Raw genomic sequence first — 17,157 nt, 5'->3', positions numbered from 1 at the left:
TAAGTATTATCAAAGTGGACATATTTCTGTGCTCTGTGCAAATTCTCTATGAGTTGTCCATGGTGTATGCAGATTAGCTGCCAATTTCTGAAGTGTCCAGGCGTATGCTGATGAACTGCCAATTTCCTTGAAATATAAACCTCACAGGATTGACAGGAAATTATTAAAAGAGAATTAAAATATATGATGTAAATATGCAGTGTGATACAAAAACTTGATACACAGAAAGAAGAGTATTAGTACTGGGAAATATGGATGTACAATTTTTCAGAGAAAAGATAAGAAAGGCTTTTCAAAGGAATTTGGCCATAATATTGTAGTCATGTTAGTATTCATTACATAGTCATACTGTTAAAAGTCATTGTTATGTAGAGTACATGGGTCATTTTTAATTTTACACTTTTGTAAGTGAAAAAAATGATTGTTCATTAAAATTACCTTTACTGCATTGGACCAGATATCTCATAAAAAGGAAGTATTGTATATGTATGTTTTAATGTGCATCAGGCACTAAATAGCATTTGTAGTTTTCATGTGAAGACTTCAGACATTTCAAGTAATGTAGAATGAGATTGCAGTACTGTACTGTATAAGTGGTGTTGGTACAACAGTTCTTGTACATTCCTTGCACAATGCCTTTTGCAGAGACAGTTAATAAAACACAACCCACAGCTTAAGGGGTAGGTCATATAGGTCTGGTTCTTGTACAACAAAAAGAATGTAAAAAGGTACTGTACTGTACTTTTCTTATTAATTAAAGCTGTGACACTCACAGGATGTGATATGATTCTTTAAGAATATTTTTATTTTATTTTAGTTGCTCAAGGGTAATGCACAAACCCTCACTGAAAAAGAAATACTATAAGTGAAAATAAAAAGATTGATCTGGCTGTGTTATTCTTTCTCAATAATTGTTTCTCCAGACATGGTAGTAAAACCCTGTGTGTCTGGCAAGCTCATCGGGATGCAAATTCACAATGACCACTTGGATCATTTTGATGTAGAAATACCTTGTACAGTATAACTATTACCAGGGTCACAGTGAATCCAATTCATCTTACATCAATGTGGTGACTGCTACTACTGCCTGGGCCATACACTGGGTAATGTAAGTTGTTCCAGGTCAATATGGAATAGCAGCAGTGTTAAGATGTTCTTGGTCAGACTGGGTGAGGTCAGTATATTGACAATGTTTCTTGTGGTGGGAGAAGTTGTGTGCTGATACTGTGGGACATAAATCATCATATATCACTGCTTAACTTGATTGTTTGGGAACATCAGGACCCATTGAACCATCTTGAAATAACTTGACTGTATTTGACTAGATGCCAAATGATTGTAAAGCCCAATGTTTTTACACCCATTTGTATTTATGCTCAGCCATATCATTGCCCATATTTAAGAATTAAAAGGTGATGGTCCATGACTTTTAAAGTTTGATTCTTTGGACTCTTGAGTATTGAATGGGTTGCACAGATATTAAAACCCATTAAATGCAGAGCCTTAAAATTTTATAATTCTGACTGAAAAATTCATTGCACACGAGAGAACATGGAGTAGTTGTTTTTTATTGCCTGTATATTTTTTTACATCTTGTTGAGTAAGCACTCGTGTGAATTACCCTTGGAAGTAATTACAACCTTTTCCACCCACTTTTGTATTCTAGTTTGCTTTTAGAAGAATTTCTTTTGGCACGCAATTGTTAGTGTCTTAACTAATGAACCAGAAAAAAACATGTTAAGTACGTATATCATTTTCACAGCCAGAACTAATTCTGTAATTTCAAGGTGAACTGTCATTTCACCTTGAAATTTCAGTATGCCCTTATTTAAAAATTAATTTAATTCAATATTCCTGGCATGGCCACTCAAAAGTGATATACCACTCTTGACTTGGACTGCTTAGGAAAAAGCAAAATACACTACTGTACTCTTATGTGAAACAAAAGAGTACTGTATCTTTTGTATAAAACTGGCAGCGACTCCATTCCTTTGGTTAATTTGAATAGTGGTGGGTTCAATTTTTTACCTCCATGGAGGATTGTCTGGCTACCCTGTGTAAGACCAAGAAAAACTTGTCAGAGTTAAAAGCATGGGTAATGCTGCTTAGACCTTCAGGAAACTACTGAGAGGTTCAAAATGTAAATACTGTAGTTACAAGGTTCTGACTTTTCCATCTTTAATCAAGTCAGTAGTCTGATTATTTTAGTTCTGATGAATATTTTATAAACAAATGAATGCCTGGAAAGTCTTTGTTAAGAATAACCAGAAGTAAGAGACAGGTGTCTGGATTAGTGCTATTGTGACACTTTAGAGAGATGGGCTCCTGGGTTAGTTCACTTTTATCACTTAAGAGGAAGGACATTTGGTCTGTTTGGATGACAAGAACTGACTATAATTGCTGGACCAACTCAGGTTGTTATGGTTCTTCTAAGGCTGAATATGACCATATAGTACATCCAAGATTAAACAAGTCCCATGAGAGAAAGTTGAAAAAAAGAATTTAAAGAAAGATTTCAGAAATGACTTGAAACTAACTTTACTCATGTAGATACCAAACATATTGTAAAAAATGAAAAGATTATGGCTATGTAGTACAGCTATACCCTTTGATACAGCCTTAAAACCTGGCTCACTCTTCTCCTCTAAGGTAATGTTTGTTCAATCTGGAATTTTCTTCAAAATAATCCAGTCTCATCCACATTAAACACCTGTTCTGGCAGGTAACCCCCTTCAGTGATGATGTTTGTATCTCTGAAAGTTTGGAAGTTGAACGTTCTTAAGTAGAGAAGCACCTGTAATCTAAATATAGTGACTTAATCCCTTAATATGATGCCTTAACCATCTGAATGCAATGCTATTTCCTTGAATATAATGTCGGTGTGTTCAAAGGGTTGAGAACTAAATGGTTATTACAATTGAAAAGTTTAAATTGGTTGGATTTTGTGCAGCTTATTATTTGTGGTTTGATTTTGTCTTATGAGACACTGTTTGAAGGGATTTTAGCATCAACATTTTATGGCCCATTTCCACACTGCATGGGTTTAGCAGCAGTTATGGGACGACAGCTATTAATGCGCATGGTCTCTTGCAGCCTCTTTCATCAAGTTCTTAACTTTAATGATCATTTCTTACAATGTCATTCTTGGCCTGCCCTTATCACCCCTCTCCTCCACAATTAGACACATGCATCTCTTGGTCCAGTTTTATGCAATGAGAACATGTCTTAACAGTCTTCGGATTTTATTCAGTGGGAACTTAGGTGGTGAGATTTTTATAATTAAAAAATAGTAATTTTATTAAATAAGAAATTAATTGGTGAGATAGAATCCAGTGAGAAATTGCATGATGCATTCGTCTACAATGAGAGATTATCTAATGGTATTTATACCAGAGCAAAATGTTTGGGCAGGATTTTACTCAGTGAGGGGTTTGTCTTGTGGGTGGAACTTTATCAATGCAATTAGTGTGAGTCAAGCAATAATTTTCAAGTTCAACACACAACTCACTTTCATATTGAGAGTGCCAAACTGCAGGGCTAAGAAGGCTCACATTACCATGTACCAACCAAACATGAACCACTCTGGGTCTCCACCTGACCAGGTTTTGTAGCAAACTCAGTCTTCAGTGCTATGCAATAAGTGGGTGAATTTTACTTCAAGAAATACTCATACAGGGGGACTAATACCACTGATCAGGGGACTTTTATAAGTTCTACCTAGGAATTATTCAAGGACACAACCCAACAATGTATTGAGACTTAGGGAATTTGAGCTGCTGGGATTTTCAGTATTAATTTTTTTCTGATGCGGAATATTGGGATAAGGTTTTATTGTTGCAGCTAATTAGATCTGTCATAGCTCTACACTTGTCTATAGACTACAAGCTTAGAATGCACTTACAAATACTGTAGTACATTAAAATGGACAGAAACCTTAAATATGTGCATATTGCAATATGTAAAATTGTGTACAGATCAGACTGCTAAAAAATTAACCTAAGCAAAATAACTTGACTAACCTTAACTATATCGTCAGCATAAATGTATTGACGATTTCATTGCCATTTATATGTACATTTACAGTATACAGTATACTGTACAAAGTATAATACCGGATTGTTATAGCAAATGTAGGTATACCTGTATTGCATGTTGTGAGGACAGGCTACAGTACCGTATATTGAAAATAGGGAAGTTCACAGTAGTCAGCATCGTAGGTTTCCAGTTTTGTACAGTACTTAAAATTTCGTACTAACGTACCATCATTGCCCAAAGACACGCCTTTCTTAACATTTTGTTAGTTATATAATATACACATCGTGAATGTTGCTCTCTGGCAATGGCAGTTAAAATATCTAGTTAAAAAATACCACTGCATATGACAATAAATTTGGCTTCTTGAAACTGGTTCTCAAGTTACGCATTGGCAAACGACTCTGACTGATTAAATGTTTGATAGGCACACAATATCTCCTAATATCAAGTGTACATGGCTTCAAACCCCCACAAAAAAACTAGCTCGGCGGGCTCCCCCTGTTCCCCCACCCACAACTTCTTAGACTCCCCCTTTTGATATTCCAGGATCTGCCCCTGTATACAAACACAGTATATGCCATCGGCGAATAATACATCAATAGTTTTGTCACCTTTTCTTATGAAACGACCTTGCGGAGCTGTAAACCTTATCAGTGTTGACAGGTTATAAACGTTCACGTAATTAAGGGGAGGAAGTGTGCTAACGAAGCTTGCAAGCTATTTTTTTTTAAGTACGTTCTGTGCTTGTTAGGTGCAACATATCTAAATAGAGCTAAAATTCGTGGTGGAGGCGACAGCTAATAAATGATTTTCTAATTACATCCAGACGGTCAATACTGTGTGACAGGAGATTTAGAACTACAAACTTTGTTAAACGCATAAAAAGAAATATGCCAAATTACATGACACCCAAATCAGATAAACCAATATTCTGGAGAATAGTCATGATTTCATTCGACTTGGTTCAGTAAGTGAACGGTTGATTAATAATGAGTTCAGTCATGAAACATTTTATACTGATAGTAACTGATATTTTGTCTTTCCCCATGAGTGAAGATGAAAGAATGCATCTAACTGGTTTTACTTATGGCACAACAATAACATTTATAAATAACTAAAATTTCATGACCCATAAAGTGCTGAATTTATCGTTAAAACTGTGTCCTACATATCCCAAAGGTACCCTTATTTCATAAAAAAATAGAAAATCCCCCAACGCATGCATATTAATATAATTCACATTGACATCGTGGAGCAAGTTAGATTTTAATACCCCTTCTAAAATCATAATAGATCACATGTTGTGGTTGTTGTCAATTGTATTACACCAGTCAAAATCAAGGTAGAATGTGTTTCACTTAAAAATAAATATTAAATCGTCGGAATCAATAGCATTTAATTTTCCACGCGCTGAAAAATAATAACAATGCCTCCCTGCACCGCGGTGATCACCTCCATCATCACCGTCGCGTATGGTGCAGTGTGGCAACGTCTGCTGTTTACTTTTCGACATAGTTGATGATTAATGCCTTATTACCTCAGAGCTGTTGACAGACGTAGATATTCGTGTTCTAACAGAACTTGGATATCACGCGTGTGTGCGTAACATGTGAACGTGGTGAAGGGAGGGAGGGTGAGAGCGGTAGTGGTGAGAGTCCAGCTCGAAAGTTGCTGCCACGGAGGCTCCGGAGCCGCCGCCATCATCAGTGTGGCTGTGGCAGCAGGGGAGAGAGGATACGTTGCCTTGCCGGGCTCAGTCCATCTTGTGTGCTTGCTTTTCATTGTGCATCCCACGTGTGCTGTCAATATATTACGCCATAAAAATGCTACCCTAATGGGTGAGACGAATTATTGTGAGAGTTATGACAGGTGTTTGGATCAGTGTAGGTTCTCGAGATCGTTGACATTACCGCAGGTGACTAGTGAGTGGTGGCCACTTGCCGCCCGACGTCTCCGTCCACTGTTTAAATTCCCTATTAAATGGCCAGGTCAGTGTGAGGCTGCCAAGGGCGATCCTATTACCCTGGACTTGACCCAGTGCCCCCCACGCTCACCCGGGGAAGTTCTACAGCGTTGAGACTGGTCGACAAGTTACCATCCCGGGGGTGTGAGAGGGAAATCTGGGTGACCCCTGCCACCAGTTGGAATTCCGGATATGTGGTGTGTGGTGGGGAGGTGTGTGACGGTAGTGGTGGTGGTGTGAAGGGCAGGTGTGTGAGGTGGTGTCATCACATCATCCACTCTGGCCTGCCTGGCTGCCCTGTCTGACTGTATCGGGGTGACGGGGTCGGAGGTCCTGCCAACCTAATGATAAACGTAGTATGTGGTGAACATCGCCTATTGTGTACCCACACTTACGTGGGGTGGGACATCCAGTGTGTGGCGTGGGACACCCAGCAAGTGCAGTGTCCCCAGAGTGTAACATGCGCTAATGTGACCACCAGACATACACAGCCTCGTGACCTTCGCCCAGCCTTGTGAGGCAGAACCACACCTGGGCAGTAGAACTTGCTCGACATACTGTTCCCACTGTGATCCACCCAAGTGTACTAATACAACCTATTGCTTACCGAGTGTTGTACTTTGTCACCTCAACTGATGCAGTTTGTTGAATAAAATTGTCACTATTAACCGGTGTGTGTACTGTATGTGTGGCGGGGGTAAAACTGTCAATACCTCGTTAATCCAGCAGTGATCATCGTCCTCTTGACTCACAGCTGTTAACAGTGCCAAGTGTTGTGGCGAGGTTGGTGACCTTTGTGCTAGGCCTAAGTGACTGGTCTTACAACCTCGGGCCTTGAGTCGGCCTCGTGAGGGCTCAGTAGTCGTCAGGAGCCAAGTAACAGCGGCAAGGTGGCGCAGCTCAAGGTAGAGGGGTTGTCTGCCACCACCATGATGTCTGGTGGGCGTGTGGGCGGCCGGCGGCGAGTGGGCATGCAGAAAGAGCCGCCCTCGCCTTCCACCAACGGTGTACCTTCCCCAAGGGAGTACTCCCTGCACGACTTCGACATTGTTAAGACCATAGGTAAGTGTGAAAATGTTATGATATGAGTTAAGGAGAAAACCCCCACATATCCAAACCTGACCCAACACCAAACTTAATGAAGGACTTAACCTTACATAACCAAATATGACTCGCTCCTATCATGACTTAGCATCTGCTTAACTTATTTTAACACCTTCCTACAGTATGTATCTTAACCTAACCCCTACGCATCTTCCCCTTATACCAATCTATTTTATATGGCTAAGATTCGGTAGAGGACAACCACGGAACTCCATAATGATTTATATATTGGGAGATAGAGCAAAAAAAAAAAACCGATAGCGTTTTTATCACAAATTTATACTTTTCCAGTTGTACAGGTAGTCAGCCAATCAGCGGAAGCTTCGGTGTCATGTTACTCCTGTGCATGTTCAAGAGTTGGAATTTGTCAGTCACAAGGTGGTTTATCTGCGAAAGGTTTCAGAATTGCAAACCATTCATGGTGTTTTTGTAAATAACGCCACTGAAATTGACATTTTTAAGGCCTTTGTTATTCTGCAAACTTCCGAGAAGCGTCCAAAGTGTGGTGCAGACTATCATTATCATGAAGATAAACACGTCTGTTTTTTCATAAAACGACGCAAAATCGCCACAAGAAAGGTAAGGTTTCGTTAGGTATAGTCAGTGTTTTTGGCTGTTTTTATCCCCCAAATTTTCTCTACTTCAAAACATTACCCACCGTGTGCGATCATTTTTTTTTCGGTAAAATTGAAAAGTAAAAATAACTCGAAATACAGGAATTTGCAAACGAAAACATTATACTGCATAGTTTTTTTTTTTTTATCTCCTAGCACCCACTCAATCATCTTAACACAGCTATCACCCTAACATTATATTAACCTAACCCACCGTAATCTAATCCCACACTTGCCTTAACTGAACCTAGCAAGGTACATTATCTGATTTCACAAGAAGCGGCAGTGAGTGGTTACGGCTTCCTCAACGGAACCCTGACATGGATCACCTGAAGGTTCGCCGCCAGTTTATTTCACTTGAAGATTAACCACCTTAACGACAACATAACCTAACCCCGATATAAAGTTAGGATGGTTAATCTAAAGGTGAAATAAGTTGGGGAGGACGAATCTTCAGGTGATCCTAAACCTATGGGCATGCAGGAGTGCACGGGTATTTGTTCCCGACTCCGTGTTTCCTCGTCCGTAGTCTTAACCTAATCGATATTGAAGCAAGGAAACTGGGGACCGGGAGCGACGCCAAGATAGCAGGCCAAGTATCGATAGACACTTAAACCCAAAAACGCCCCTGTGTTCGGGACTAGCCTTAAATTTTTTTTTTGTCATTCGTCAAGCAGTAACAAGTACCTAAGCAATTCTCACTAATTACATTTTGCAGTTTAACAACCAGAAATAGTTTGGTTGGGTTTGTTTAGGTTCGGTTGACAATTTAAGCTTAGATTTGGTTAATTCAAGATTCGTTAATATAGATTTCACAAGTTGATTTAGTTTTCGTTAGTTCGTTTCGTTAATTTGGTTGTGTTTAGTTTGGTGCGGTTGACTTTATTTAGTCTTGGTGGAGTTACTTTATACTGTATATGGCCGAGTGATTGCGATATGGCGAGTTAGTTTATGTGTTTGATGGATTGACAGTAAGAATATTTTTTTAGTATTATTATACAAGTTCCTGTGCCCCTGTAAATCATCAGTTTGTGTGTGTAACTATCGGTACTGTACTGAGACTGTTCATTATTTCGACGTTTGTGTAAAATTTACCCTAAAGTGATTTTACTTTTCCGTTATCAGAAAATTATGAGAATTGTATGAATGACGAAAGCTGATTAACGTTAACAGTGATCGTGTAAATATAAACAAACACAAATAGTACCACATGGTCACCACACCTGCAGTGGGACCAAAACCCATCGCGTGACCACATTGCCTCTGGCATGTAAATATTACCATGTGATAACATCAGCTGTAGTAATCCCGTATCTCATGATCACAGCACGAGCTTAAGATATTACGCAATTGAACACCAGTAGCCATAAGGTGTCCATCAGCTGTAATATGTAAATAACCACGTGGAGACATCAACTGTAATATGATAGGGATAATTAAGTTAAATTTATAGTGTTGAGTTCCTTAATAGACACTGAAGACGTACTGCACACGCTGATATTATTCCAGTTGTTTAGCTCGTGAATTCAATGATTAGAGTATCAATTAATCCAACCCTCCATCCGTGTGTTGAGTTCAATGGTCAGCAAGTCATTTGTCTTTACTGTAGTAACATTCCGGAAGTTCATTAATCCGACCAGCTTTGGTAAGTTTTTATTTGCCTAGTGTAAAAAACAAGATTTTTTTAATGATGCTTAAGGACCGTAGCCGTCGAAATATCTCGGTACACTAAAACTACTATAATGTTGTTTGTCCGTTAGTGAGATACAGTAATCTGGCTCGCATGTGTGTGTGTGTGTGTGTGTACAGGTGAGGGCAGTAGGTGGCGGAGGAGGACGAGGAAGGCTGGAGCACCTCAAATAAGGTATCATCGCTGCGTACATAACACCCAGGCGACCCTCAACTTACCTCACCCCTCGCACCTGCAGTCGCTAAATGTCGTACATTTAGTTACTTGTATACACATCTTGTTGTTGGTGATATATATGTATAACTGGCTTGCTGAAGTTACGACACAAAGAAGGATTCTCAAAAAGTTTTCATATTTTTCTTCCTAACTGGACGTGCGATAACACATTTAATTAGCTCATGTAAGCGAGGAGACACACACACACACACACACACACACACACACACACACACACACACACTATGAGTTTTAGCCAAATATTCTCTGTTGAATATATTACTCCACACTATTTAAACGACTTATTAAAGTGACTGAGTGAGGCAAGAGTTACATTTAAGTAGGTGTTAATTACGTACGCTGAACACATTGTGTCGACGGGATACTTTACGTCACCGCCTCACTTAAAGTGACTTAGATTTATTCCTAAGGGCGCGTCTGGTGGTACCGTATGTATGTGTTTGTCCTGAAAGTGGTGAAGAATTTGTAATGAGTTTCGACGTCGTGCGTATCTGTGTCTGTCTGTATACACTCGGGAACAGGAGCCTTCATGTCTACTCTGATAGGAGAGCATAGACATCAGCGAACTGTGTGTGACCAAGGTGTAGCGAAACAGTGGCTCTTATGTGTGTGTGTGGGAGGGGGTGGGGGCTTGTAAATACACTCCCTCAGGACACGATTACTTCTTTATTAATGATAATTTATGTTTTAATTTTGGTATGTTGGGCCTTTAATATAATATCTTGGTTTTTATAGTGGAGAATGAGCGACCAGTAGCCTATGTATATGATGAAATGTGTCACATGTTATTCGCCTGACGTTCTGAACAGTATTGGGGGTCACGGCACCTCCTTAATTACTGGTGACCTGTTAAACCAGAAAGAAGACACATTGATTTATCTGATTCTTTTGTTGTAAGAAACAAGGTCTCATTGATTAGGCTGGCAAGGTCATATACACAACAGGTCCAGGCCACTACACTTTGTTGTCAAGAGGTTGTTCAAAATGTTCAAAGTTGACACGGTAACTTTTGTTTATGCCAATGCACCAAAAGGCAAACTTGTTCTTTGTGTGCTTCCGTTGGGTGCCTGTAGTGCCTTTGAGCCTCGCCTTGCACAGTGTAAAGGGGGTGCCTGATAAATTAATTCCTGCGCCTGTGTGGGGACGTAACTGAATCTGGCACCGCACTGTTTTTAGAACCTTTGTGTATACAGTACAGTAGATGTTGATAAGTGTGTCTATGAGAGAGAATTGTTTACATCAACAGTGGACCTTGCAGGTGATACCCAGGCAACCAAAATTCACCTGGCTGAGGGGTGGGGAGGGGGGGTCATAGTTATATCTCAGTCCAGGTGATTTGTGCCTTATATAGGGTTTTCTTTAAAGGTTCTCAATTAACATTAGTAACTGTTTGTTCCTTAAATATTATATACTACTGTTCACGTCCCCTCAAACACACGGTGAGAATGGAGAAATGGATTTGTATTTACATTAGGACAAAAATTATTTAAGGTACCGTGGGTGTAAGTTTATGTTAGTCTTAAGAAATAAGTAAATTTTTCAGTTCGGACCAAATTAGAGTCGACCTGCTGAAGCCGGTGCGTGTGTGTGTGTTTTAGTTGTCTCACGCCAGTAATAAAAATGTTACATGTTATAAATAGCCTACATCATACCGGTATATATAGCTGAAATATACGAGCAGCAATGAATACCTTACGACCGACAGCCTGGGATGTGAACCGTGTGTGGCGATGCAAGGGGGAGGAAGGAAGGAGGGTGGTGGTGTAAACAAAGTCGAGATTTATTTCATATTTCAGAAAATTTCGCCATGCGGTACAATTTCAATACGAACAATATGGATGAAAGTCACTGATCGCGGGCTGTTTTTTTTCGGTTTATAGACAATCTTATGGGCATTATAACTCATATCTACACACACAAAAAAATCATTAATATCGATAAAGAGTTATGGTTCACTGTCAGCCATTGATTCTGCGGATTGATAGTCTAGTCATCAGCGTTTTATATGGTTTTTATTTTATTTTATACCCGCACTAACCCAGCTGCAAACAAGACCATTCCCCCCCCCCTTTCTGATAATTTGTGTCCGGTGTGGTAGGCCCCACTGAGAGCTTCCTATGGTCGTTTCCTGTGAGTGGTGAGGTAGGTGTGAGAGATGAGGGATGTGTGACTGAGAGGTGAGGAAAATGAGTGAGAGATGAGGGTTGTGTGACTGAGAGTTGAGGGAGATGAGAGATGTGTGAATGTGACAGGTGAGGAAAATGAGTGAGCGATGAGGGGTGTGTGACTGAAAGGTGAGGGAGATGAGCGAAAGGAGAGTGAGATGAAGTGATGTGAGAGGTGAGGGAAATGAGTGAGATGAAGTGATGTGCGAATGTGAGAGGTGAGGGAGGGAGGGAGGTACCGGTAAGGTGGTGGGGGCCTCTATTAATAATCTTGACTTTTCGTACTGAGTCACTGGTGCGTGGGGGGAGGGGTGAGGGAGAGTGTTGGAGAGAGGAAGGGTGATGGTGTGTGTGTGGGGGGGTGAGGGGAGGTTGGAGAGAGGAAGGGTGATGGTGTGTGGGGTGGGGGGGGTGAGGGAGAGTGTTGAGAGAGGAAGGGTGATGGTGTGTGTGTGGGGGGAGGGGAGAGTGTTGGAGAGAGGAAGGGTGATGGTGTGTGTGGGGGGTGAGGGAGAGTGTTGGAGAGAGGAAGGGTGATGGTGTGTGTGTGTGGGGGTGAGGTGGAGAGAGGAGAAATTAGTGATGGAGAAAGTAAAAAGGTGATGGCGGGGGAGAAAAAATAGTGTTGGAGGGAAAGGGAGTGAAGTTGAAAGAGAGAGAGAGAGAGAGTTGGTGGTCGAGTTTTTTCTTGTGTTTATTGCGTCGCCTATCATAAAAGTCCCTTTCTGTGTGTGTGTGAGGTGCGTGTGGTCACAGCGGTAGTGTTGCGTCACACAGGAGGGGTCGCTACCAGGCCTTCGGGTTCTCCAACCTTCCTCCTCACCGTGCCCCCCCCCTCCCCAGTTGAGATGTAAGGACGCTTCTCACAGTCTGGGGCCCACGTGAGTCACTTAACAAAGGTATACAGTCTCAAAGGATCGTACATTAAGTTTATCCACCCTCAATAGACGTGAGAACTAGGATAGGATACTTATAAACAATGGGCTATACGTGTGGTTGTGAAAGTATTGGAGGGTTTACCTGTGAGAAACGACACTTCCTGGCCCCCTGCTGCCCCGGGGTGGTGGTAGTGGTCACCTCCAGTTGCCGTTAGGTATGTCTGTCTTCCTTGTACCTGGTGAGATGTTTGCCACTGTGCGGTAGTGTTACGGTACCTGCATGCTTTTATTACTCACCTTATCAATGGAATGAGCATATATTGTTATCCACATCTGTCTGTGTGTTGGGTCGCTCGGTATATTGTACTTTTATTTTTGTATAGGTAATATATGTATCTTAGGTCCTGATATCAAATGTAGGTTAAGTGACCAAGATTTTTTTGCTCTCTCTCTCTCTCTCTCTCTCTCTCTCTCTCTCTAATGACCTTGGTTACCCTGTGCGTTTAACTCATTCTCAGTGGTTAGTGTGTGTTTCCAGTAACATTTTCTGATTGCCAACTGATTCCAATAAGTTGTCAAGGAATACCCATCACTGTGTCGAGTACGGTGACATGTTGCTGCACTTTCTGTTATCATGTGTGGCATTGATAGATGAATGTTATTGTGACAAGTGTGTGAGTGTGTGAATCTCTTTAGTCACACTCAGGATGTCTTGTGTGTTGATCGATGTGAGAACTTACCTAACTGACTCACGATATAACACCAAGATGGATTCATTGGGTCAAAATTTTTCTCTTAATTGGAAATACCAGAACTTATTTAATTCACTCACGGGTCGATATTGTCACTTGATGTTAAGAGGAAGAGATTGACGTACGATTAATTAAGAATACTAACCCTGGGGAGTGGAGAGAGAGAGAGAGGGGGGGATGAGAGGGCTAGGTTGGTACTATAACTGGGAGAGGGGCTGAGAGGGAGGGAGAAGGTGAAAGGAAGGGAGAGATTGAGGTGGGAGTGAGGGAGGGGAGGTGGAAGAGCAACATACTGTACTAAGTTGAGGTTTGTCGTGTTCCTTCCTACAAATATGCATCACTCGGTACCTTTCAGAAGTATCCGAGTTTATTTTCTATTCCACTAAGGTTGATGCATCACCGTGTGTGTGTGTGTGTGTGTGTGTGTGTGTGTGTGTGTGTGTGTCCCCCGGCTCTTTACATTGTGTGGTATAAAACGATGACTCGGCGATAAGCCATTAGTCATCCCACTTGAAACTTTGTGTACACGCCTTTGCCCCCCTCCTCTCTGCTCTAACAAGTGTTATTTATTTTCTGTCTCTTTATTTACATACAGTAGATTAATTTCGTCTACGTACAGGTTAATAAAATACTTTAAAACGAGGCTTCACTTATTATTTTTTTTAGGCTTGTACCCCCCTGGAGTTCGCGGGCTATTACTTGAATTGCCCGCCAACATGCCCTTACCTTATCTATTATGTGTACGGAGAACATTTAAAGGAGAGTACATTTCCCTAACACTTGACAGGAGCATTGAGACTCCCCCCTCCTCCCTCCCCCTTCTCCGCTAATCAGGACGAGTTCGCGAATTGGCATGTGATCCGACTAAAATTGGCGGGTTTTGTGATCATTTTCCCTTATGTGGTGGTGGGCTTTGTGCATGTGATAATGGTCTGGGTGTGGGGGATCGATCTGGCCTCCCTCCCCTCCTGCTGGAATCTCTGCCTTGTTTACGGTAACTTCACACGTTAAGGCAACTCAGGTCTTCCGTAACCAAGAAGTCGCTCTTATTGTCGAATGCATATTATTATTATTATTATTATTATTATTATTATTATTATTATTATTATTATTATTATTATTATTATTATTATTGTTGTTATTATTACTGTATTATTATTATTATTATTAGTGTTGGTATTTAATCTTGTTATTGTATTATTTTTGTTATTATTATTACTATTGTTGTTGTTATTATTGTTATTGTTCTTATATTATTATTATTATTGTTGTTGTTGTTGTTATTTTATTCTTGTTTTTATTGTATTATTATTATTATTATTATTATTATTATTATTATTATTATTATTATTATTATTATTTAGTAAACATTAAGTCACGTGTAAGTGCCCATATATAGAGATCCTAATATTTTTTTTAATGAAACATAATTTATATACGTACATGTGGGTCATAATATTGATGAAACTAAATAGCCACAAAACTAACAAACTTTTTAGATTGGAATTTAACTAGCCACCCCACCAATTAACCAACCAGCCCACTAACCAACCAACCAACCAACCAGCCAACCAGCTAATCAACCAACCAGCCAGCCAACCAGCTAATCAACCAACCAACCAACCAGCCAGCCAACTAGCTAATCAACCAACCAACCAACCAACCAACCAACCAACCAACCAACCAACCAACCAACCAACCAACCAACCAGCCAGCCAGCCAGCCAACCAGCTAATCAACCAACCAACCTACCAACCAGCTAATCAACCAGCCTACCAACCCGCTAACCAGTAACCAACCAACCCCACCAGCTAACCAACCAGCTAACTAGGCAGTCAGCCAACCAACCAACTTCGCGTCCTCCTCCGTTAGCTCAAGTGTCTCTCTTACGACCCATCACGGAGAGAGATAAGTCATGACAGGTGTGTCTCTCTCTCCCCTCACCTGTCTCTCCCCTCACCTGCCTTTCCCCTCACCTACCTTTTAATGTCTCCCTCTCATACTTAACACACTTTCCCCTCACACCTGCCCCTCCCCTCACACCTGCCTCTCCCATCATCTGCCTCTCCCCTCACTCGTGCCTCTCCCCTCACACGTGCCTCTCCCCTCACACCTGCCTCTCCCCTCACATCTGCCTCTCCCCTCACACTTCACACACTTGTTCCCTCACACTTCTTAATGTCTTTCCTCACCACCTCTCACCTTTCTCCTCACCACCAGACCTTCCCCTCACATCTCGTCCCTCACCACCTCCCTGTCACCACACACCTCGCACATTTCCACTCTCACCTCATAGCATTTCCACTCACACCTTTCCTCTCTCCTCCACCTTTTAACTCCCCTCATCACTTACCTGTCCCCCCTCACCACCTACCTGTCCCCCCCTCACCACCTACCTGTCCCCTCCCCTCCACCTACCTGTCCCCCCTCACCACCTACCTGTCCCCCCCTCACCACCTACCTGTCCCTCCCCCCCCCACCACCCACCTGTCCCTCCCCCCCTCACCACCCACCTGTCCCTCCCCTCACCACCCACCTGTCCCCTCCTCACCACCCACCTGTCCCTCCCCTCACCACCCACCTGTCCCTCCCCCCCACCACCCACCTGTCCCTCCTCACCTACCACCTGTCCCTCCCCCCCCACCACCTGTCACCTGTCCCTCCCCACCCCACCACACCCACCTGTCCCAGCACCTGTCCCCCTCCTCACCACCCACCTCACCACCCACCTGTCCCTCCCCCCTCACCACACCCACCTGTCCCTCCCCTCACCCACCTACCTGTCCCTCCCCTCACCCCACCACCACCTGTCCCTCCCCCCACCACCCTGTCCTCCACCACCACCCACCTGTCCCTCCTCCCACCACCCACCTGTCCCTCCCTACCTGTCCTCCCCCACCACCCACCTGTCCCCCCACCTACCTGTCCCTCCCCCTCACCTACCTGTCCCTACCTGTCCCTCCCCTCACCACCTACCTGTCTCCTCCCCCTCACCACCCACCTGTCTCCTCCCCCTCCTCCTCACCACCCACCTGTCCCTCCCCTCACCACCCACCTGTCCCTCCCCCTCACCACCCACTACCTCACCACCACCATCCTCCCTCACCACCTACCTGTCCTCCTCACCACCTACCTGTTTCCCCTCACCACCTACCTGTCCCTCCTCACCTACCTGTCCCCCTCACCACCTACCTGTCTCCCCCTCACCACCTACCTCTCCTCCTCACCACCTACCTGTCCCCTCATCTCTCCCTCACCACCTACCTCTCCTCCTCACCACCTGCCTGTATACACAAACAGGTGGTGACAGATGGTGACGGCAGAACAGATTTAGAGATCAGGAAATAAAAGTCCACAGGTAAATTTAGTTACGGATCTTCGTCAGTTTTTTAATGTGAACAAAATGGTGTTTATATTTATTGAACGTTGTAAATTACTGTACTCAAGGGGTTAAGACGTACTCAAGTGGTGAAGATAACGTACTCAAGAGATTATTTCATTAATTTTATGGGGTTAAGACATCGTACTCAAAGGGTTAACACGTCGTACTCAAGGTGTTAAGACATCGTACTCGGGGGTTAAGACAACGTATTCGAGGGTTTTAGTCATTATACTCAAGAGTTAAGATCATTGTACTCAAGGGGATAGGTCATTTTAGAAGAGGTCATTATACTGAAAAGTGTTAAAACAATGTAACTTACTCAAGTAGGATTTTGCCC

The 17,157-nt window shown here is 42.3% G+C and overlaps 1 protein-coding gene across 1 annotated transcript in view; it reads left to right on the top strand.

Annotated features, from left to right (window-relative positions):
* Positions 1–5,730: 5,730 nt before the first annotated feature.
* Positions 5,731–17,157, top strand: part of LOC121868593 (cAMP-dependent protein kinase catalytic subunit 3-like) — a 47,569-nt gene continuing 36,142 nt past the window's right edge. The window contains exon 1 of the mRNA XM_042369371.1: positions 5,731–7,060. Within this exon, the coding sequence (XP_042225305.1) occupies positions 6,928–7,060 (133 nt within the window). The 5' untranslated portion in view covers positions 5,731–6,927. The remainder of the gene's footprint in view (positions 7,061–17,157) is intronic.

The sequence above is a fragment of the Homarus americanus genome, unplaced genomic scaffold, assembly GCF_018991925.1.
Source record: "Homarus americanus isolate GMGI-L3 unplaced genomic scaffold, GMGI_Hamer_2.0 scaffold59495, whole genome shotgun sequence".
Lineage (NCBI taxonomy): Eukaryota > Metazoa > Arthropoda > Malacostraca > Decapoda > Nephropidae > Homarus > Homarus americanus.
The sequence above is the reverse complement of the archived record's forward strand: the minus strand, read 5'-3'. Positions and strand labels throughout refer to the sequence as shown.